Source organism: Sarcophilus harrisii, chromosome 1, assembly GCF_902635505.1.
Source record: "Sarcophilus harrisii chromosome 1, mSarHar1.11, whole genome shotgun sequence".
Classification (NCBI taxonomy): Eukaryota; Metazoa; Chordata; class Mammalia; order Dasyuromorphia; family Dasyuridae; genus Sarcophilus; species Sarcophilus harrisii.
In genome coordinates, this window is record NC_045426.1 from 9266062 (window position 1) to 9288584 (window position 22523).

The 22523-nt window shown below is 42.0% G+C and overlaps 1 protein-coding gene and 1 pseudogene across 4 annotated transcripts in view; one reads left to right on the plus strand and one right to left on the minus strand.

Moving 5' to 3' along the window:
• CACNA1D (calcium voltage-gated channel subunit alpha1 D) overlaps positions 1-22523 on the plus strand; it is a 289659-nt gene that overhangs the window by 224907 nt on the left and 42229 nt on the right. The window contains exons 28-31 of one of the 4 annotated variants that reach the window (XM_031952057.1): positions 6227-6310; positions 13901-13951; positions 14334-14462; positions 15545-15610. In XM_031952057.1, the coding sequence (XP_031807917.1) occupies positions 6227-6310; positions 13901-13951; positions 14334-14462; positions 15545-15610 (330 nt within the window). Of the gene's footprint in view, positions 1-6226; positions 6311-6840; positions 6925-13900; positions 13952-14333; positions 14463-15544; positions 15611-22523 lie in introns of all 4 variants that reach the window. The other 3 variants (XM_031952040.1, XM_031952049.1, XM_031952064.1) reach the window with 3 other exon arrangements.
• LOC105749614 lies at positions 19186-20083 on the minus strand (annotated as a pseudogene).

Sequence of the window (22523 nt, forward strand, 5' to 3'; positions counted from 1 at the left end):
AATGAGATCATTATTTGGGATAGATAGATGGCTGAGTAGAGAGCAATGAAAGTCAAGGCAGGGCCATTCCAGGCAAACTGCTTATTTTTTTAGGAGTCTGTTCTTTGAACCAGAAGAGAAAGAACAAAAATGGCTAATGAGTAGTTGAAATTCAAGATAAGTAGAATGTAGGAAGAACATCTCATTGTCCTCAACACATATAAGTCCCCCGGAAAGCTAAATATTGAAAAAAACCAGCAGGTGTTTCTAAACCTTTCTCTGAGATCTCTGAAAGATTTTGAGGCAATCTGACAATCATCTTGGGCCTTTTTTATTTTGAGTTTTTAAGGAAGAATCAAGTATGAGTCTGATTTTTGAGTCCTGGTAAAATCCTAGAAAATACAAGAATGATTCATGAACAACTAGAAAGGAAAGCAGAAATCACAAGGAGCCAGCATCACTTCCTCACGAAGAGGTCCTGCCGCACTAACCCCGTTTCCTTTTTTGGCAGGATTACTAGATCAGGGGACTGCTCTAGATATAGTTTAACCAGATTTTATCAAAGCCTTTGACAGAGTCAAAATTGTAAACAAGATAGAAAGATGCAAACTCATAATACAGTTGGGTAAATTTGAACTAATTGAAAGATTGGACCCAAAAAAGACTGATTAATGATTCCATCAGTCAGTTTATAAGCTTTTATAAATACTGTGTGCCAGACACTATGCTAAGAACTGGGGATACAAAGACAATTTTTGAGCCAATGTTTAAAAAAAAAACAAAGCAGTCTAAAGTTACATTGCTTTTGCAATTATTACTTTTGAGAACAAAAAGATTTTTGTTCCATGACTAAATAAAATAGAAATTATTTTCAAGATATTGCTTATTTAAATCTTGCTAACACATATTAGCTGTGTGACTCTGAAAAGCAGGGAAGGGAGAAGAAACCCCCATGGGGTTAGGGTGGAGAAGCCTAGAGAGTCAGGAAGGGAGCCCAGAGAGGAATGAAGGACTGAACATGGCTCCTTAAAATGGAGGTTCCAGAAGAAACCGATCAGTCGGAGGAGGCAAAATCAGAGAAAGAAAGATCTTCCAGGGGGAGGAAGCTGTTGGATTTTGGTGAAGAAAGAAGTCAGGAATGTCAGGGGCCGAGGATGGATGGGGTGGCCGTCCCCAGGAAGACCAGTGAAATCATGGTTGCCTTCTGCTTGCCTCCTTCTACGTCCAGCACAATGAGACCTGAAACCCCACTCACTGTGGCCCAGCCTAGGGAGTTTGGCCAAAGATACCCTTTATCCTCCGGGCCATTCCAGTCTTCCTCCTGTGGGTTTCTTTCCCAGTGCTCTGTGGACACACTCCCCTCCTGCCGGCTTTGCCTCCTCCCTATGTCCTGTATCCTGACATCGGCTAAGGGGGAACCACCAGCCTCAGGCCCAGCCTCAGTGGGCAGGAAGGCCCAGAGGCTCTGGTCCTGGGGAGAGAGGATAAAGGCCTGAGTAGGGCCAGCAGTCCTGGGTCATGGACAGGGAAGAAAGGACACGGTGGAGGGAGGAACAACATTGAGAGACACAACAACTGCAGGTTCTATGAAGGTTTCTGGTTCTTTGTTCAGCCTTAGACTCAAGATACAGCATTCAACAATCTTGTGGAATCATGGCTTTGTGACCTTTGCTGAGGGCACAAAGAACAGTCTCCACTGGATGATTTTTTTCTATCTGGAAGCCTTAATAAACAAGAATATTTTAACCAGTGGCAATTAAGTTGTAATTTATTGAAAGGGCATGCTGGCCCCAGATAACAGAATAACAGCAAAGAGCTCTCTGAGATGGCCACATAAAGCACTGATAGGAAGAAACCCTTTCTTCTGATAGGCAGTTCTTTGGTTTGTCCATCCTTTAGGATAGGGGTGGGGAACCTCCAGCCTGCCGGCTGTTTAAGGTCACCACAGGCAATGATTAGCTCAAAGCTAAGTACAGCAACCTCCCACTGTTTTGAGTTCTCTGATTGATAGTTTTGTATGGCCCTCACATGACGTGATAAATATCCAGATGGCCCTTGGCAGAAAAAGAGTTTCCATCCCTGCTTTAGGAAGTGAGATCCCATGGAAAAGGAGCCATGGGTTCAAGTTCTGGCTTTGATGCTCATTAGCTCTTTAGCTTGTTACTAAAGATTAAAAATTTAAAAGGTCAAGCAAGTACATGAGGAAACTTCTAAGCAAAAGAACCTGCAGCCTTTTCTGTCAATAAATCTACATAATCAGACTTAATCTCCCTAAGCCTCAGTTTCCTTACTGTAAAATGGAATAATAACATACTCTCTACTCTTTGAGGCCCTTGGTCACACTGAAGCTGCTTTGGAGCCATGGACTGCCCAGAGAGATAGCACCCTTCTTGCTTTGCACCCAATCAGTGCAAAGGGCCTTGAGGATCCCAGCACCAGGCTCTTTATACTGGGAAGGGCCACCAGTGGCTGCTTCCCTGTGGAAGAGCTGCTCTGTCACTTGGAATCTGTCTTTCTAGTTTACTATAAAGTGAACATACTTTTAAAATGAATTTTATCCTCCACATCCACCCCTCTCCTGCCCCAGAATGTTCCTGCTCATGTGCCGAGGACTTCTAAAACCCTATCCAGTCTAACTCTTCCATGGAGGGGTTTTGGGATGATAGAACTGTCCTGTAAACTGGCCTGGCTTCTGTAGGATCTTTGTGCCTACTAGCCCATTTTATCCAAAGCCACAATGATGTGGCACATTTCACACATAGAGAAACTGAGGCTCAAAGATGTGTCCAAAGGGTGGGGTGAGCCCAGCTCCTCTTGACTCTAAGAAAAAAGCTCTCCACTGGATGCTGCTGCTTTTCTAGATGGCGTTTCTCACAGTCGATCAAGGCTTCAGTTCTCTAAAACTAAAAGAACACAGGTCTTGTCCAGAACATTGACTTCTTATTTGCCTTGGTTCTAGAATAGGAATATCTGGTATTAGTATTGTTGTCCTAAATATGTTTAATTGCTTTTATACTATCAACAATATGTTTTTCTACAACCTATGGCTTAAAATATTGAAATTTTCAAGATAAAATCTTGAAAACTTTCCTAGAATTTGGAACCTTATAAAGCCTCTTATTATGCCCAAGCATCCCACATGGGGTACGGAGAAAAATTGGTAAGAAGATCGTTTGAGCCCCTTCATAAATAACTTTTCACATTGATCTTTTTTTTTTCTATATGAAGTTTGAGGGAATAGCTGAATGTAGAGTAAAATGTGGGAGCAAATAAAGAAGGTTCGGGAATAGAACAGGCAAGAAAGTGGTGATGGGGGGGGGTGGTTCTTGTAGCTGTAAAGATAGGATTAAAAAAGAGCAGCCAGGGCAGTGTGGCATTTTTGCAAATGTCCCCACATTGTCTAATCTTAACCAGAAAAGGACCTTGTTCTAATTGTTAGAAGTAGCCGACTTGTTCAGATTTTCACAAGGTCACATTAAGGAAATCAGGGTTCTGCAGTTCATCACCATGTAAAGAAATGTGACCGTTTCAGATTCATTTATTGTACTGACCATACCGGGAGTTAGTGTCTGTTTTGTTAGCTAACCAGTTTATTTTTCCCGGTTTTCCACAAATTGATGCTTGTTCACTTTCTCCAGTATCAATTTTGTCTCTTCTAAAGAAACCCAGCTATGTGTTTAAAACCCAGAACCAGACATTTTGTAACCTATTGTCACTATTCTCAAATAATTTTTCATGGATCTTAGGTAATCTAACCCAGTCTCCTTCTTGTATGGATCTGGAATCTGAGACTGGGTGAGTTGAAGTATCCTGTCCAAATCCCAGTTCTAAGTGGCAGAATCTGCCTGTGTCCTGGGTCGTCTGCTTGGCCTAACATAGCACATTCTGTGTAATGGGCACATCATGAATGTTAACAGAATTGTGTTTATTTCAGAGAAGAGAAAGATCTTTTTCTGTCCAAGTCATTCCTGGAAGGCTTCAATGAGGAGGTAGAATTTTAGATGGATCTTGAATAAGGATCTGACTTTTCAGAGAAGGGGAAAATGTGTTCTAGGTACAAGGAGGAGCAGAAGCAAAGGCATGAAAGCCAAGAGAAGCCTGGTGGGTGTGGACAGGAGCAGGAATGTGCCAATGAAATAATCTGGGCAACCCAAGGCTGAGTTGGTCACCTTGTGGCCACATAATCCAGTGGAAAGCCCAGCTGTGGTGCCAGATTGGCAGTGAGGATCTTTTCTAGATGCTAGGTAAAGAAGAGACATGAACAGCAAGGGCTTGAGCAATGTATCTGGTTCCTGGCAGAGTGGAGGGGAGGGAAAGAGAGTCTACGCCCAGTCCCCTGCCCTGTCTAGCCTATTGCCTTCTCTCTGAATGCTATGTGTGTGTATGTATACATGCACGTGAGAACAACTGTATTTATTAACTTTATATTTAGCTGGCCCTAGTTTTGTAGGTCCTGGTTGTCTCCCTCCTTCTCTGCCCTTGTATCTCTGGCCAGCACAGTGCCTGGCACATAGCGGGCACCTATTAAATGTGTGTTGAGTGACTAATTGACCAAGTGAGTAAAGCAGAGAGATCACTTACTCCAATAAGCCAAATGAGGTAACTAGGCCCAGATGAGGAGGTAGAGCCATAAGTCTGAAAAGGAAAGGATGAATCCAAGAGAGGAAGGACCCAGTCGTTGGCTGAATGGAGAGGATGAAGTTGATGTTCAGTTGTCCCGATTCATCCTTCCTTGATCATTTCCTGATTTTAAATATGTTACCGCCTATTCAAGAGGAAGCCAGAGAAAGGCTGCCAGGAAGGCCAGACTTGGGGGACTCATGCCCCTTGATTATCTTAGACCAGGCGGCAGGTAGAAGGAGTTGGCCCACAGCTGGGAGCTTTTTCCAAGCCAGAATTAGGCCCATTTGGAAGTTGATGCCCGAACCTTAGTGCGTGTTGACTACCTCTGACATCTTCCTCCTTGTGCAGCCAGTGATAGGAGACTACGCTCTTCTCTCACTGCCAGCTCCTTCAGCCCCAAAACAGGGGCGGCAATTGGTGGGGGTGGGGGTAGCAGTTTGGGGATTGCTAACCATTTAAGTTAGGAATGAGCTAAAATTTTGTTTTTATTTATTTAGAAAAAGCCTGACCTAAAAAATGGTCAAATCCATCTTTACAGTGTAATGAGGGACTTTTCCTGGCTACAGATGTCTTCCTCTTTAACCTAGTATTGATTTCTGAAATCCCCTTGGCTTAAGGTATTGTTTCTCTGTTAAAATGCAAATACTTCTGGGAAAGGAACCATAGTAGACTGATATTAATTAATTCAGATATTTATTAATTGCTTATCCTGTGCTATGTTAGACCTATCAATTATTTATAATTTAGCACCAAGTGTCTTGGCTCTTTCTCAAATTGACTGCCTGAGTAAGAGCAGACTCTGCTTAGACAAGAGGAGGTGAGAAAAAAGAAAATGAATGTACAAGGCACCTTAAGAGACAAGAGGAGAGAAAGATGCTAAAGGGCTTTGGTCAGGACTGAATTGGCCTGGGTTTCTCTTTGTAAAAAAATTGTTTATTTTAAATTTAGGGGCTAGAATTCTAGCAGAGAGCTGGTTGGCCACCAGCTGGGGCAGGGGAGAGAACTCCAAATACAAGCCATTCAATCTGGTGGCTCATTCCCATGGGCATTTCTACAGAGCAGCAGAATTTCTGGCTAATCCCACTTTACAAAAAAAAAAAAAAGTCTTAACGTCTCCCTTTCCTCCCCAACAAGCCTCCTGTTTGGGGGAGCCTCTGCTCCTGTTTGGGGGGAGCCTCTGCTCCCTAGGACAGCCTGCCCACATAGGAAGGACATGATTTGAGAGAAGGAGTGGGATGGCTGCCGCTCAGGGTGTGAGGTTAGAAGAGCGAAGGGGAGCTGAAAGCTCTCCTGCAGAGAGCAGGAGGCCCCTTCCGCCTCTCCCACCGGCCCGCCTGTCACTCTGCTGGCAGGCTGCGGAGCTGCTGCATCCCTGCTTCAGGCCCAGGCGCCCTTGCTGCTGCTGCTGCTGGCCCCTGCAGACCAGCCCCTCCCGCGGCCCTCCCGGGGCTTTCCGTCAGTAGACAATATTGTTGTTTTCCCCGCTGCCCCCCTCCCCCAGTCGTGAGCCCACTTCTCCTGCCCCTCCACTCCTCCCCCCGCCACCTGCAGGAGTAGAAGCCCCTTTAGGTCCAAGGCATTTGGAACATGATCATAAATGTCTGCCCCTGCCTGCTCTGTCCAGGGATATTTTAGTGATGCCTGGAATACGTTTGACTCCCTCATCGTTATCGGCAGCATTGTAGACGTGGCCCTCAGCGAAGCGGACGTAAGTATGCCCCCCTGCATTGGACTGTGCCTGCCCTGTGCTTCTTCCCTCTTGGTCTGCTTCCCTCTGTGCTCCCCCCCCCCCCCCCCCCCAGTTCTCATCATCTGGACAAGTCACAGGTAGCGGCTGACCCGACCCACGGCCACCCCAGGAGGCCGCCCCGCCTCCGCGGAGGGCCCCGCTCCGTCGCTCCTCACCAACCCTTTCTCTCTAGGCGTCTTCTCCTCTTGGAGCTCTTGCTTGAGCCTCCCGGTTTTGAAGAGTGACATCTTTACAATCCTTAGGCCTTCTAGCCTCTGATAGGAAAGGTGGGATGGCTGCTCCTTTCCTGAGTTCTGAAGAGAGACCTCACCTAGTGCGGACCCACTGGGCCTCGGGCGTCTCCCCTACTCTTCTCAGGGGAGCCAGGGAGGCTCACCGAGTCCATCCCGCCAGCCCAGGTTGCTCTCTCCTAACACTGTCCTTCTCTTCTTTTTTGTCCCCTCTGTGCTTTCTCTTTCCGGGGCCCTCCTGATCGCTTGCTCTAACAGCACTATTTCACTGATGCATGGAACACTTTTGATGCCTTAATTGTTGTTGGTAGCGTTGTTGATATCGCTATTACGGAAGTGAATGTAAGTAGCAAACTTTGCACCTTCTCCAGTAAATGCTGTCATGTTTACACTCTTGTAAACATGGCCCAGGAACTCCTGCCCGTGTTGGGCAGTGACGTGGGAGCCAAAACAATTTAGCACGCTTAAAAATCTCCCCCAAATGCACAAGACAAAAACCAATTTGGAAATTTTTAAAAATGTATTTTAATGGAGGACCTGGCAGCATTTTCCCAAAGACTGGGTATAACCTTTTTATTTGAGAATTGAACTCCACCATTTAGCCACATAGCCGGAATAAGTAATCACATATCTCAGGAACTCAAATTTTCCATTTGCTAGAGGAAGACGCTAAGAATACTTGCCCCTGCGACCTCCTGAAGTCACCATAAAAATGATATCGTTGTCACCTTGTCTGAGTCCACACTAGTCTAAGCCACAGTATTCTTGTCAGCATCCAAAAGCAGGAGACAGCTCTTGAGAAGGAAAGTGTAGTTTATGTTTTGTTTTTTAACCACCCCCCAGTTAAAAAACCACCCCCCCAGGGGTGGGGAAGGAGAGGATTGTTGGCCTCCCCTAGAAACCCTTTCCCACCATCCTCTCTGAGGAGGCTCTTGGGTCCCGTTCCAGTGAGTCCAGGTAGATGGACGCCCGAGGAGCCAGGGTCAAGAGAGCTCAGGGATGCTTCCATCCGGTGCCAGACTTTCTCAGTGGCCACAAACATTGATCAAAACCTCACGGGCAGCTTGGAACATTGAATTTCTAGTTATTTGGAGCATTATCTGAAACATTCTGGGGGTGATTCTGGGGTTCCCTTTGTGCAAGGAAGCCTTTCTTACTTCTCCTTGGCCCCCTGCTTGGGGCATGAGTCTTCATTCTCTGTCTGCTGGTCTTTGGGACACAGGTGGTTCTGCCTGGGACCCCTCAAAGGGGATGTAGAGCAGACATGGGGCCCTTCTTGTGGCCCCTCTGCCCAAGATCAGGGAGGTGCTGCAGCTGGACACGAGGGAAAGGGAACCCATCTCGGGTTAAGAAGGCCAGTGTCCTCATCTGGGTCCCACTGCCAAGCTGCTGGGAAACCCCACTCAAGCCTCTCACAACCCTTATTAGTTTCTTCATCTATCAAAAGGAATCATTCCTACCTAGCTTACAGGCTTGGGTGATGATAAAATGGGACAACTGTCTGAGAAAGCATCCTGAAGTCAGTCAAACTGCTGTCAAGAGAGGAGATCCTCAGGTTGTTTCTGACTGTGTCACAGCGGGAAAAGTTCAATGTGAAATCCCAGCATCCCAGGGGCAGGATCTTCTCATGGGGCTTTTCAGGGGTTTGATTGTGTCCTAGTGATGGGCATGTCAAAAAGCCCAGAGTCACCGCAAAGGCTTGGCCCCCAGGACCTCCCTGGGACCAGGGCTGGGCACTGGATGCCCATCAGTTGCTGAGAGTTGCAGCTTCCACTTGCCTATAAATGAGCCTCATCTTCCCCGCAGGGTGGGAGTGAGGTTCCAGAGGGCTGAGCCTTCCTGCAGGTTCTCGCCATCACCACTCAGCCATTGTACGCCAAAGCTGGCTCCTTCCCACCTCAGCTCTCCAGCAGCTGGCGTCGGACATTTGTCTGCTCTGGAGAAGAAGGGGATCTTTCCCAAATTCTTAAAGCACCCGATCGGCATTCTCTTGTCTCTCACTTGTCCCACTGATACTTTTACACCATCTTTTTGTAGTCAGGGATGTTCCACCCTATTTAGCCCAAGAGCACCATCTTTGCAGGGAACCCCGTCTGCTCCCCGTCTGCTGAGCCACGTCCTTGGCAGGAAGCATTTGGCTGGTCCCAGTGCTGAGGTCAGGGACACACAGTCTGACCAGCTGAACAGCCAGCACCTGGTCCAAGGGGGTGCCAGAACTGGGAGTGTGCCCATTTCCCAGAGTCCTCCATGCCTTGGATGCAGTGTGAGGTGAATAAGCATTGCCTTTGTCCCCCAGGTGCCACATTATCTCCCCAATAACAGGAAGCAGGGAGCTAACCCGCCAGCAGGCTCCCAGTTTGACACTTGAGGAGACCCCCTCCCCCCTTCCAGGGCCATACTCCAGCCTGACACTAGATGGGAACGCCATCCACTATGGGACCAGAAGAGGTGGTGAAGTTACACATTCCCCATGTCAGGGGGAGGTGAGGATGAGGATGAGGGTGTTTTATACCAACATCACAAAACCGCTGTGGTTTAGCCAAAGGGACTTTTCTGTGTCGGCCTCTCTAAACCCTATCCTGTCCAAATGTGAGCTGTCTCTTTGTCATCTAGTCCGGTCTGATGGGGGCTCACAAGTCTTATCCTTTTCAGGAGTTTCTTGGATCTCTCTCTTTGTTCACAAAGGAGTCAAGTTCTATGCTCTAATGCTCTAACCAAGAGATCTTTCACCTGATCTCTGGAGAGCTTTTACAGAGTCAGAATGTGGAAAAAAAATGTACAACTTTATTTAAATATAATTTCTGTTGTCATCCTCTGCATTTAAAAGCATTGTCTTATCAAAAGGATATCTGGGACAAAAAGAAAAAAAGGGTAATGGCCCTTTTCTAATGTTCCATCTCCTAGAGTTTTCCCAGAAGCAGATTGTTCACTTTCCCTTGGCAGCATGTCATGTAGGTCAGAGGATCACAGGGTTAACTTGGAAAGGACTGAGAGACCTCAAGTTCAGCCCTCTCATTTACAGGTGTAGTTACCCAGAGAGTGTCACAGCTAGTAAGTGTACAAAGCAGGATTCACCTTTGGGTCACTGATTTGTTGGGAGACCTCCAACACAAAGTCCTCTGATTCTTGTCTCCCACAATCTGGGAGAAAGGCTAGAATTCTGGCTGAAAGTAAGGAAGCCCACCATGAATTCAAGGCCATCCTCCTGCAGGTCCTATCTGCTTGACCTCAGGCAAATCAAGTGACCTCTCAAGAACTCAGGCTACTTGTTCAGAGTTTTAGTCACAGAGGAGTTTAATAGTCATGACTGGCAGGGGTTTCCTTTCAAGAATGAAGCCTCAGTGAAAGGACACCTCTTATTCATTTATCAACCGTTCATTGCTATTCACTCATTCTATAATTTCCCCGACTTCTGTTGACATTCCTTTTCTGTTGACTAATTTATTTTCATGTTCATTTTATTTTTAGAAAATTGTAGAGGCAAGTATATGTAAGCCTTTATCTGTTGACGTTATTATCAAACCATCCTCACTACTAAAGGCCACATCCTCGGGCTAATTCACGTTTGGTTTCACAGAGTTGCACAGGACATCCCAAAGATCGACTGTGGTCATCTAAATTGTTTTCCTTGGTTTCAGGTACAGTCCCCGAGAGGGTATCCTTTGGGCCAGTCACAGCTGGTTCTGTGATTGGCCAAAAGGACCTGTGAGGATTAATAAGCTCTTTCCTGTTTTCCCAAAGATAGATTATTGTTGGGAAACGAAAAACTTGCATTTGTATTTTTTGCTTAAAACACTTTGGATGGCCCTCTCTGAAGCTCCCATGCATGCTCACCTGGTTTTCTCCCCCTCCTCTCCAAGTTTTCCACCTGGCTTCATTCACAATTTAATGGTTTTTAAATTCACATTTTCAACACATTTGCTTAAAAGCTTCTAAAATGTCAGATATACGGAGCTCAGTTGATTGAGGGAACCTCATTGACAAAGACAAAACCTAGAACCAAGATGTGATGCTATCTGTCATCAAAATGCTCACAATGTCTGCCTCAGACGTTATTTCCTGTTGAGAGTTTCAGGTTTATTGTCATATCAGCCAGACTACAAAAGGCAGTCGTAATCTTAACTCTCCGATGACATCATAGAGTTTAATCTCCTGAAGAATTTAACGCAGTCCATTAGACTGGGTCCTTTCAGGCCATCCAGAGGGATTTTTGGCAGGTATCCAGCCATCAAAACTGCAGAAGTGTCTCATGACAGAGCTGAGGGGGCTGACCCAGAAAGCAAAGGGAGACTGCAGGATCCTGGTCACTAGTGATCTGGATAGCTTTCTCTGGCTTTAGCCCTGTTGGGGAGCTAACTAATCTCTTACAGTCTTTGACTTGGGGCTCCCATCTCTGTGAGATAAATTTGGAAGCAAAATTTCTACTCCCTCCTAATTTAAGACTGCAAGATAAGGATCACCCTCTTCCCCGTTCCCTCACAAGAGCAGCTGGATAACTGCAGTGGTCCTTCAGAGAATCCTTTGCATTCATCCTGTTAGAGTTGGACAGAGGGGAGAAGACAAAGAACAGCAGTAGTCTGAGCCCTCTGACCCTTCCCTGTAGCCTAAGAAGGCCCTCAGAAGTTTGCCCTCTGACCCTGCCCTGCAGCCTAAGAAGGCCCTCAGAAGGATGCCCTTCCTCTCAGGATTTGCTGACTTCACCCCGATGAGTGGACAGTCTAAGGGATGCCCTGGTGATACCGATTGGCTCTAAAAGCTACAGCCCTTGGGAGCTGCCAAAAGCCACCAGTTAGCTGGTGCCTCATTACCACACTGCAGCCATATCTCCTTATTTCAAAGCCACCTGAGTCAGGGCAAAAGATATGGAGGTGAGTGGCTCTCTTTCTGGGGCATCTGGGATTTTGAGTTGAGTCCCAAATTCTCACCCCCCAATCCACCTAGAACAGAATATCCTGCCAGAGAAACTGCCCCTCCTCCCAGGTGTCCATCTCCAGCCACCCTGACTGGCTACACTCTCTGGATGGCCATTCCTGAATGGTGCCCAGTGAAAACCATGACAGCCTCCCTGAGAATCATCTGATCACCTGCCCCTCTCCCTTTTCAGCCAAGAACATTTGCATTTGAGAGAAAAAACGTTTACTGATAATTTTGGCATCTTAAGTGTTGTCTGATTTCTAAACTAAAACTTTCTCAGTTGCATGAGCCAGTGAAGCTGTCCCTCACCACTCAGCATTGTGGGGCAGTGGACAGATAGCATCCCTCTTTGTAAGCACAGAGCTTGGGTTTGCAGTGCCTGTGACTCTTTGGGCCTCCGTTTTAGTCGATTGTAATATGAGAGAGTAGGACCTGAGGACTTCTAAGGTATCTTCTAGCCCAGAAATCCTGTGAAACCCTGTGAGTGAACACACTGACCCTGCGAGAGAGGAATGGTAGCTGTACAGGGAAGCTTTGGGTCACTGCCTTCTCCTGATGAATTTTGGGCTGGCTTTGCTCTCAAGGTTTCTCATTCCCTCTTTGTGGACCTATTATATCTTGCTGTCATTTCAAAAAACCCAATGGATGGCATTGTCTTCAGTTCACAGGCCACTGGTTTCCTGTCCTTCAGAGGGTTCATTTGAAAAGAGGGTAATACTTCCCTAGTCTTCTTGACTAACTCATATATATAGTCGTTCTTGACTATAACTCATAACTTCATATGAAAATCAGTTTTCAGAGAGTCCAACTGAAGGCAGGTCAGACGAAGGTAGGCAAGAGAAGCTGTCTGGGCATAAGAGGGAGAGCTGAGAAAAATGGCTTCTCAGATATCTGTGAACAGACTAGAGGGTTGGACAGATTTGAAGATCATCATCTCTGCTTCCCTGGAGCATCAAACAGAGATAGGTGGACATCCGTATCCCTCTTACTCCGTCTGGATCCAGGCATCCCAGACGAGCTGCCATGTGGACATGACCAAGAAGTCTGGAGAACTTTGGGAAGATGGCAACTCTCTGTTCCTAGTCCCAAGATGAGTTTTAGATTAGGGAAGTGTGACCCATTTAAAGATGGTCTGCTGAAGAGGGAAAGTACGAGAAACACCATGAGCTTCACTGACATAGCTCATTTACAGAGGCTACTTCTAAACCTCTGTTTTTATCTGATTAAGAGCCACTTGTTTTGGGGCTCTCCAGTGATGCTTTTAAATTTATTTTTTCTGCACTTATTGTTCTCTGATTCCCCTTCCGTTTTCTTTTCTGTCTTTTCTCTCGTTAGGTATTTTCTATTGTATTTTCTTTGGGGAAGAATTCCTTAAAGTTGGAGATGACCTTTATTTTCTACATTTTCCTTCAGTGATGTCCTCAAGACCCCCATCTTTCCCTTATTCTCCTCTACCTTTTGGGAGAGCTTTGAAATGCTGCTCCTTCCCCAGACGCCAAATGATGCCGCAAAAGGCCTCCTCATGAGCCTCCTAAGAGACTCCTCTCCCTTCTTTTCCTCTTTCCACTCATTCACCCTTTTTTAATCTTTTCCTATGAAACTTTCCTTCTAGACTATTGCAGGTTCTATTTTGGTGATACTTATAATGGTGGAGAAAAAAAGAGGTCCCCATACGCTTATTCATAAGAAGTTTAAATGTCCAGGTTAAAACTTTATATTACATAAGTTACATTATGAATTTGCCTAGCAAATTCAAAGTTCATAGTGCAAAAAAATAAGCAAAAAGCCTCTTGCTTCCTGCCTGTGATTCTTATGCCATGAAATGATGATGAAGTGGATTCTTATATGGCAAAGCTCGTAATCCTCATGAATGATTTCAAAACTCCAAATTGGCAAATGAATTTGAGGTACCCATAAGGGCAAAAACAAGCCTTGCCTGAGGGTCAGGCTCCAATCCAATGGATATGGGGCCATGGAGGCAGATAACTGGCTGCTCATATTGTATTTCATCAGAGTCCTGTTCCTCAGGCAGAAAGCTAATGCAGCATCCCTCATTGAGGATGATTCAAAACCCTTGTTTATTCCCTTTTCAAAATAAGGAGAGAAGCAGCATCAAAGAAAGACCAAAACTGGACTTGAAATGGTTGCCATTATGGAAGAACCGGGGTCTTGAATCTTTACTGAGGCTTTCCAGGGAGGTGTTGTCCTTTGGGCGACCTTCAGACAGGTCCAGAGTAGGTAAAGGGCACTGACCACTACAGGTGGCACGGCTCTCTCCGGGCCCATTTAAGGAGGGCGCTGACTGGCATGCTATCCCGAGAAGTGTACACGTCAATGTCCTCCTGACTTTCTGTTCACGACTCCTGTTCATTAATGTTGTTCATCTTTATTTGATTTCTTAAAGCCAACTGACAATGAGAGTAGCCCCGTCCCTGTCCCAACCGCTGCTCCTGGGGTAAGACAAGTGACCGACCCCCGGTGGCTTTGCCTCTTTCAGTTATTCTTCTGGTCATGTCTAGTTTTCCACTGGTGTTCTCTGTCTTTGCCATGATCGTCCACCTAGAATGGTCATTGTCAGTGTGCAATGCCCCGAGCTCCCTCCAAAAAGGACGTGCATGTGGTGTGTGTGTGGCAGCCGCACGGCGGCCTGTCTTGTCAGCATGGACCTTCTCCTTCCATACCATGGTTTTTCAAGACGACAAGACCTTAGAAACACATCTCCACTTCTTACCTCTGCCACTTTCACATCTGTTGCTGTTTTGTTGTTGTTGTTTTTTCTGAAAGTATTGCATGTTCTCCTTCTTATTGTGTTTGACCACTCCGTGATCACCCTGCAGAACTCGGAAGAGAGCAATAGAATTTCCATCACCTTTTTCCGTCTTTTCCGAGTGATGAGGCTGGTGAAGCTTCTCAGCAGAGGGGAAGGAATCCGGACGCTGCTGTGGACTTTTATCAAATCTTTTCAGGTGAGAGTTGCCTCGGTTTGACTTGGAGTCTTCCTCTCGTGGGAGCCAGAGAGTTACACGCTCCTTCGAACTTCTTCTTGGTGAAATTGTCATAGGGAAACCCGGCCCAGAGCGTGTGCATTTGAACAACCTTCTGTTTCTACCCAGGGATTCAATCCATGATTGTTGATTTGAATACTCTATATTATCTTTAATGAGTAAATACCCATAGGATAATAGAAATTAACCATGGGAAAGAAACCAAATGCTTTTGGCTGATCTACTGATACCCTGGGCTTTCCTACATAGGACTTCAATTAGAAAATGTTTTTTTGTTTAATTGCATTGCAAATAAAGTGGCTATTTACCGAGTCCAAGTGCTGCTCTGAAATTTCATGGAATTAAAAGTGCATAGAGGCATGGAGTGATGGATTGGCAAGATCCTGGCTAGAACATAAGCCCTCCCCGCTGTGGCAGATAGCCTGCAGTCCAGTGTGATGTAGAACCTACTCTGTTGTTCATTACAAATAGTGGGAGGGCACAGTTCTCCCATTGTTTAGCCTGTAATATGATGTCTTAACACTGAGCCCTCAGAATGGGTCCCTAAGCTCCAGTAAAAGAGTTTTTTATTCAAATTTGAAAAAAAAAAAAAGGACAGGTAGAGAGTACCCTTGCCCACCTGTTGGCCACTGTGAGATTGAGTAATCTGAAATGTTTTCATTTTAGAAGAAAACCTTTCAAATGTTTTTGTTTTAGAAGTGTCTGGTTATCATGTTTGATAGCCCCTGTGTCGAACCAAAGCAAGGCACTGCAGTGGTAGATCTAGAATCCAGGGAGTACTTGTTTTCCCTCTTGACTGTCCCATGGGCACATTCCCACTGCTGATTAAACAGGAGATGTGGAGCAATGAGCAGGAATTGCAAATAGGGCAAATGTAGGTTCACTGGAAAGGAAAACGCTCAAGCAGTCTAAAAGTATATTGGGAGAGCATGGATTCTCCTGAGCAGCACTGAATGGCATTCAGAGATTTCCATTCAAGTTTGCTTTGGCAACTGGTGATTCAGCACCCCCAGAGACTAACTGACATTCTTCTCTTGTTTTAGGCTCTCCCATATGTTGCCCTTCTCATAGCTATGTTGTTCTTCATCTATGCTGTCATCGGGATGCAGGTAAGTCATTCCAGACCCCCTTTTCCTCCATGGCTTTCCAAGTGTAGAGGTCATAGAGATACTTTTGCCTCCCATGAGCCTCTGCTGATAAGATCGACTCTTTTCTTCTTTTCTTTGTTAGAGCATGTCCAGCAGGAGCACAAAGGGCAAGGATTAGGCTGGCCTTGTGATGGTGGTCAAATCCTAAGCTGCAAATCAGAATGATCTGAACGATCCAGGTCAAAATCCTGCCCCTGACATCAGCTGTATGACACATTCTCTAAAGTTTCATTTCCTTGACTATAAAACAGGCTACTGTTGCTCAGGAGAATCCATGCTCTCCTGATCCTGCTCTCCCAATCCACTTTTAAACAGCTTGAGTGTTTTTCTTTCCAATGAACCTACATTTCCTCTATTTATAATTCCTGTTCATTGGAAAGAATTGAAGGTCCTTTTATTCATGTGAGACCTTCTGAATGAGGGGTCTGTGCTCTTTGAAGTTAGGCACACGATTCAGTTAGGGTGAAGCTTCTTGTAAAAGTGGCTTTGCCAGACTTCTCCCATCAACACTTTTTTTTAAAAAAATTATTTTCCGTTTCTAGTTCTTTCCCTTTCTCCACACCTTCCTTCTTTCACTGATAAGGCAAGAAATATGATACCTATAATACATATGAAGTTATGCAAAGCACATTTTTACTTTAGTCGTATTGTAGAGAGAAAAAATAAGGAAAGGAAAGTTTTAAAAGTGCCCTTCAATCACCTCGCAGAGTTCATCAGTTCTCTCTCTGGAAGTGAAAGCATTTTTCATCATAGTTCCTTCAGAATTGTCTTGGATTGTCTTGATATAAGTAGCTAAGTCATTCACAGTTGACCATCATTACAACTTTGCTGTTACTATGAATATTGTTATTCTAGTTCTGCTCATTTCATTCTACATCTATTCATATAAATCTTTTTAAACTTTTCTGAAAGCATCTTGCTTGTCATTTCCTGTAGCACAAAAGCATTCCATTTCAATCATAGCTACAACTTATTCAGTCTTTTTCCAATTGATTCAGTCCAAAATTGATGAATCCAATTGGTTCAGTTCCTTAGTTTCAAATTCTTTGCCACTACAAAAAAGAGCTACTATTTTGTACATATAAGTCCCTTTTCTCTTTTCTTTGATCTCTTTGGGATGCAGAGTAGTATTGTTGGCTCAAACAGTATGCACAATTGTATAGCACTTTGGGTATAGTTATAAATTGTTCTCTAGAATAGGTAGATCAGTTCACAGTTCCACCAACAGTGCCCCAATTTTCTCATATTCCCTCCAGCTTTTGTCATTGTCATGTTAGTCAATCTGATAGGTGTGATGTGGAATTTCTGAGTTTTTTTATTTGTATTTTTCTGATCAGTTGTTATTTAGAGCTTTTTTTCACATGACTATTTGATAGCTTTGGTTTCTTCTTAAAACTCTGATCATATCTTTTGATCTTTTTATCAGTTGGGGAATGGTTCTTATTTTTATAGATTTGGCTTAGTTCTCTATATATTTAAGAAATGAGGTCCTTGCTATTAGAGAAACTTGCTACAAAATCTCATACTTTTCTGTTTTTTTTTCTTCTAATTTTGGTTGCATTAATTTTGTTTGTACAAAAGCTTTTTAATTTCAGGTAATCAAAATTATCTGTTTTACTTCCCATTATCATCTTTATTTCTTGTTTACTCACAAACTTGTCCCTTATCCATAGATCTAATAAATACCTTTTTCCACGTTTCTCTAATTTACTTATATCATCCTTTATATCTAAGTCATTAATCCATTTTTACTGTATTATGGTATACAGTGTGAAATGTTAGTCTGTGCCAACTTTCTACCAAATTCTTTTCTAGTTTTCTCAGCAATTTTGTCAAATGATGAGATCTTTTGGTTTATCAGATATGAGATTACTTTGGCCATTACTACGGTGCATTATATACCTAATCTATTTTATTAGTGCTCTACTCTATTTCTTAACCAATACAATATTTTTTGATGATTACTGCTTTATGCTGCTATCCTTTACTTATTTTTTTTCATTGATTCCCTTGATATTTTTGACCCATTTCTCCAAATAAATTTTGTTATGTTTTTCTAGCTCTATAAAATAATGCTTTGGTAGTTTTGATTGGTATGGCATTGCCTATGTAAATTAATTTAGTAAGAACTGTCATTTTTTATTATATTGACTGGGCCTACTTATAAGTAATGAATATTTCTCCCATTGTTTAAATCTTGCTTTTATTTCTGTGAAAAGTGTTTTGAGATTGTGTTCATATAATCTCTGGGTATCTCCTTTGGCAAGTAGACTTCCAAATATTTTATATTGTCTGTGAGTGGTTTTAAATAGCATTTCTTTTTTTACCTCTTTCTGCTAGGGTTTGGGGTTTTTTTCCTGTTAGTATGTAGAACTGCTGATGATTTCTGTACATTTATTTTATAGCTGGCGACTTTACTAAAGTTTGTTTATTGTTTCACAAGCTTTGTGGTTATCTTGGGTTACATCTTTGCAAAAAATGATCTTTTTTGTTTCACTGTTGCCTATTTTTATTCATTCAGTTTCTTTTTCTTATCTTATGTATTTCTTTTTCTTGTCTTATTGATAGCATTTCTATTACAGTACTGAATGGTGATCATGGGTATCCTTGCTTTACCCCTCATTTTACTAAGAAAATCTTTAGTTTATCCCCATTATAGTTAACATTATAGATAACACTTGCTCTTGGTTTTGAAAAAAGCTTCATTTATTCCTGTGCTTTCTAATATTTCTAAAATAATGAATGTTGCATTTTGTCAGGGTTTTTTGCATCTATTGACTTTTGTTGTTTTTGTTATTGATATGGTCTATTATCCCTCTAAGTTTCCTGTTATTGAATCAGCCATGCATTTCTGCATAAATCTAACCTGGTCACAATGTATAATTTTTGTGATACATTGTTGTGATATCCTCACAAATATTTTATTTAAAACTTTTTCATTAATATTCATTAGTCTAGAGTTTTCTTTTTCTGTTTTTGTTGTGTTTAGTTTTCAAAACCATAATTTTTATCATAGAAGTAAGTTGGTAAGACTCCTTTTTTACTTGTTTTATTTTAAAATAGTTTGCATAATTAACTGTTGGAAGTAATTGTTCATTAACTGTTCTTTAAATGTTTGGTAGAATTCATTTATAACTCTTTCTGGTCCTGTGCCCTTTTTTAGGGAGCTCTTTTATGATTTGTTCAATTTCCTTTTCTTTTTAAAGTTATCATAATTTTAATATAAATATGAAAATAATAATTTTCTTACTACTTAGTAAACAAACGAAAACAAAAACCCTATAAATAAAATCATGGCATGATGAAAAATGAATAAAGATACACTGAGTACTTAAGTCTGGGGAGTAGTTTACTTAACATGAAACCAAAACTAAGCAGTTCAAGATGAATCCTTGCCCAGGATGCAATAAGCAAACTATGTTTCCAATTCTATAAACTACCTGCAAGGACAAATTATTAAAAAAAAACTTTCCACCATACTTTAATTAAGTTCTCAATGACAGCTTTTTGGCATCAGGGAATAGAGGCAAATGGATTTATTCAGGAGCTGAGTCAGGCCAAAATGAATCTGTACAAAAGCAAAGATTTTCAAAATGCACCAAAAAGCAGCCTTGCTCCTGTTGAAAAGTTGCCATTTTTTTTCCCCAGAAATAGTAAAATCCTAGTTCTATTGCCAGGCAAGTAAAAAGAGATGCTGCAAGATAATGAATTGTCTCACCTTCGACTCCATCAGTGTTTTTAGTGAAGCAATTTCAATGTCAATTTTATTACTGGTCTGTGAAATAACATTTTTGATATGGGTATCTCTTTTGTTAAATTCAATAGTTGCTTCCATAAGTTTGCTTTCTTGATCTGTAAACAGATCTGTTCCTCTGTTCCTCTTTAGGTTTACTTCCAGTTTATTATTTGCTCTGCTTCAAATAGTTTCAAGTAATAGTTGTTTAATTTGGTCTAATTCAATTTTCATTTTCTAGGTATAAAAGCATTGAACATTAGTATTAATCAAAAGACCATCTTCCATTTAATAAAAACCATAGAAATTTTTATTATCTGCTCTCAGATTTGCAAATTCACTTTTCTCTACAATAACCATCTTTCCAGATTGAGTCCAAATGTGCCATTAATTGCTGGACAGTAATTTCCTGTCGAGCTTGAGTGAACATCTCCTTATAGACTGCATCTAGGCTGTTGTTTGACAGAAATATTAATGATAACACAATAGTTTCTGCTTGTGCTTTATTAAATCCATGATTTCTAAGTCTTGAATCAGTGAATGGGTATCAAAATTTTACCCTTGCCTTTTTAACTCCAACCAAGGCATAATAGATACTACTCTGAGCCCCTTATTTTAACTCTGTGTCTTTCTGGGTCAAGAAGGTTTCTTGTATACAACATATTTTTGAATTCTGATTTCTAATCCATTCTATCATTTTCCTTTTTAGTGGGTGAAGTTATCTCATTTACACTGACAGTTATAATTGTTGTGTATTTCCCTCAGTCCCATTTTCTTCTATTTTCTTCCTTTTTTAACCCTATCCCGTTTTCAAAAGAATATTTTATTTTTGACTGCCATCTCCCTTAATTTGCCTTCTCTCTTTTCATATCCTCCCCTTTCTTTTTAGCCCCTTCCCTTTCTACTTCTCTATTGAGTGAGATAGATTTCTATATTCAACTCTGTGCGTGTGTGTATATTTTTCCATCTTTGAACCAGTTCAGATGAGAGTGAGATTCAAGCATTGTGTGTTCCCCCATTTCTCCCTCCAGTATAAAACTTTTCTTATGCACTTCTTTTATGGGAGATTATTTTTCCCATTCTTACTCTCCTTTCCATCTTCTGCCAGTTCATCTCTCCTTCTTATCTCTCCATGATCATAAATAATATACTCTTGTTCTCTGTCTCTGTAGAATCCTTCTAACTGCCCTAATAATAATAAAGTTCTTAGGTGTTCCACATATCTTCTTTTATGTAACCTTTTAGAGTTCCTTATGATTTCTCACTAATTTTTACCTTTTTGTGTTTCTCTTGAGTCTTAGCTTAAATATCAGATTTTCTATTCATCTCCATTCTTTTAATCAGGAATGCTTGGAAGTCCTCTATTTTATTAAATATACATTTCCCCCTATAGAATACTACTCAGTTTTGCTTGTTGATTATTTTTGTAATCCTATCTCCTTTGCTTTCTGGAAGATCCTATTCTAAGTCTTCTGCTAATTTAACGTAGAAATGATAAACCTTGTGTGATCCTGACTGTGGCTTCATGTTATTTGAATTAATTTTTTATTTTTTGCACTAGATATGGGAGCTCTAGAATTTGGCTATATTCTTGGGAATTTTCATTTTGAGAAGTCTTTCTAGAGGGATTACTGGATCCTTTCAATTTCTACTTTGCCCTCTGGTTCTACATAATCTGGGCAGTTTTTCTTTATAATTTCTTAAAATATGGTGGCAAGGGTTTAATACAGCTTTCCAGTAGTCTCATCATTCTTAAATTATCTCTCTTCAATCTGTTTTCCAATTCAGTTGTTTTTTTAATGAGATTTTTGAAATTTAAATTTTTTTTTCATTCTTTGACTTTGTGTTATTGTATCTTGATTGATGTCTCATGGAAGCATTAGCTTCCATTTGACCAGTTCTAATATTTGAAGGATTCTTTTCTTCAGTGAGATTTTACCTCTTTCACTATTTAGCCAAATAAGATTTTTAAGGAGGTCCTTTCTTCAGTGAAGTTTTGTTTACAATTTTGTCTATTCTTATTTTTTAAAAATTTGTTTTCTTCAGAATCTTGTGCCTTTCTTTAAAAAAAAAGCTGTTAATTTTCTTTTTATAATTTTATGAAATTGTTTTGCTTTCATTTCTTTTCCTAGTTTTTTTCTTTACTCTGATTTGATTTTTTAAAATCATTTTTGTTACTTTTTAAAAAAAAAATCTCTCTCTTTAACTCTTTTAGGAATTCTTGTTGGGCGTGTGTTCAACCTACATTTTCTTTGAGATTTTGCAGATGTCTTCAGATTATTGTCTTCTGATTTTGTATTAAGCTTACCTGCCACAAAAGTATTTTTTTTTATCATGTTCTTTTTTGTTGTTTGCTCACATTTCCAGCCTATTTCTTGATTTTGGACTTCATGTTGGACTCTGCCTACTTCTGGGGATCAGAAGGGTCTTTATCCCAAACTTTAGGCTTTTATTTCCTGCTCCTTTCACAGTTAGTTCTGGGGACCTGTAAGTTTTTTTATATTTCTAAGATACTGTGATCTAGGAAATGATCACTGACTTCCTGGTCTCCTACCTTTACCCAAATATGGTTTCTGCGCCAACCAACCAAACCCAAGCTTTCCATTCCACAGCCATAAACTGCAACCCAGAACTGGGAAATGGGTGATGGAGCTTCCAGATGATGCCGGTCCTGTGCCCAATGGTAGCACAGAAGTCCAGAGACAATTCTTTCTGACCCAGCATTCAGTTCCCTTGCCATCTCTGGCACTGAGTTTTCCTGCTATTGCTGCCGCTGGCACCACCAAGGGTCACAGCTACCTTCAGTTCCACCATTGCACTTCTCTCAGCCAGCTCCATGTCTGCAGACCTCCTTAGCTGACTGAGATTGGAAGAAGGACTCACTAAGCTATTTTGTTGGTTAGGCCACTTAGGATTCAATTTAATGTGGCTTTTCAAGTTGTATAAAAAGGGAACATTGAGCGAGGTTGGCAAAAACATTCCCTCTGCTGTGCCATCTTGGCTCTTCCCCTCCCTCATGGCCGTTAAGCATAAACCTTCATTAGATCATCCCATTATAACATGAACATGGCATGAGGGACTCTCAGAACAGGGGGAGCAATGGGAATCATTCATTTCTCTGCAATTTAGAAAGACACATGG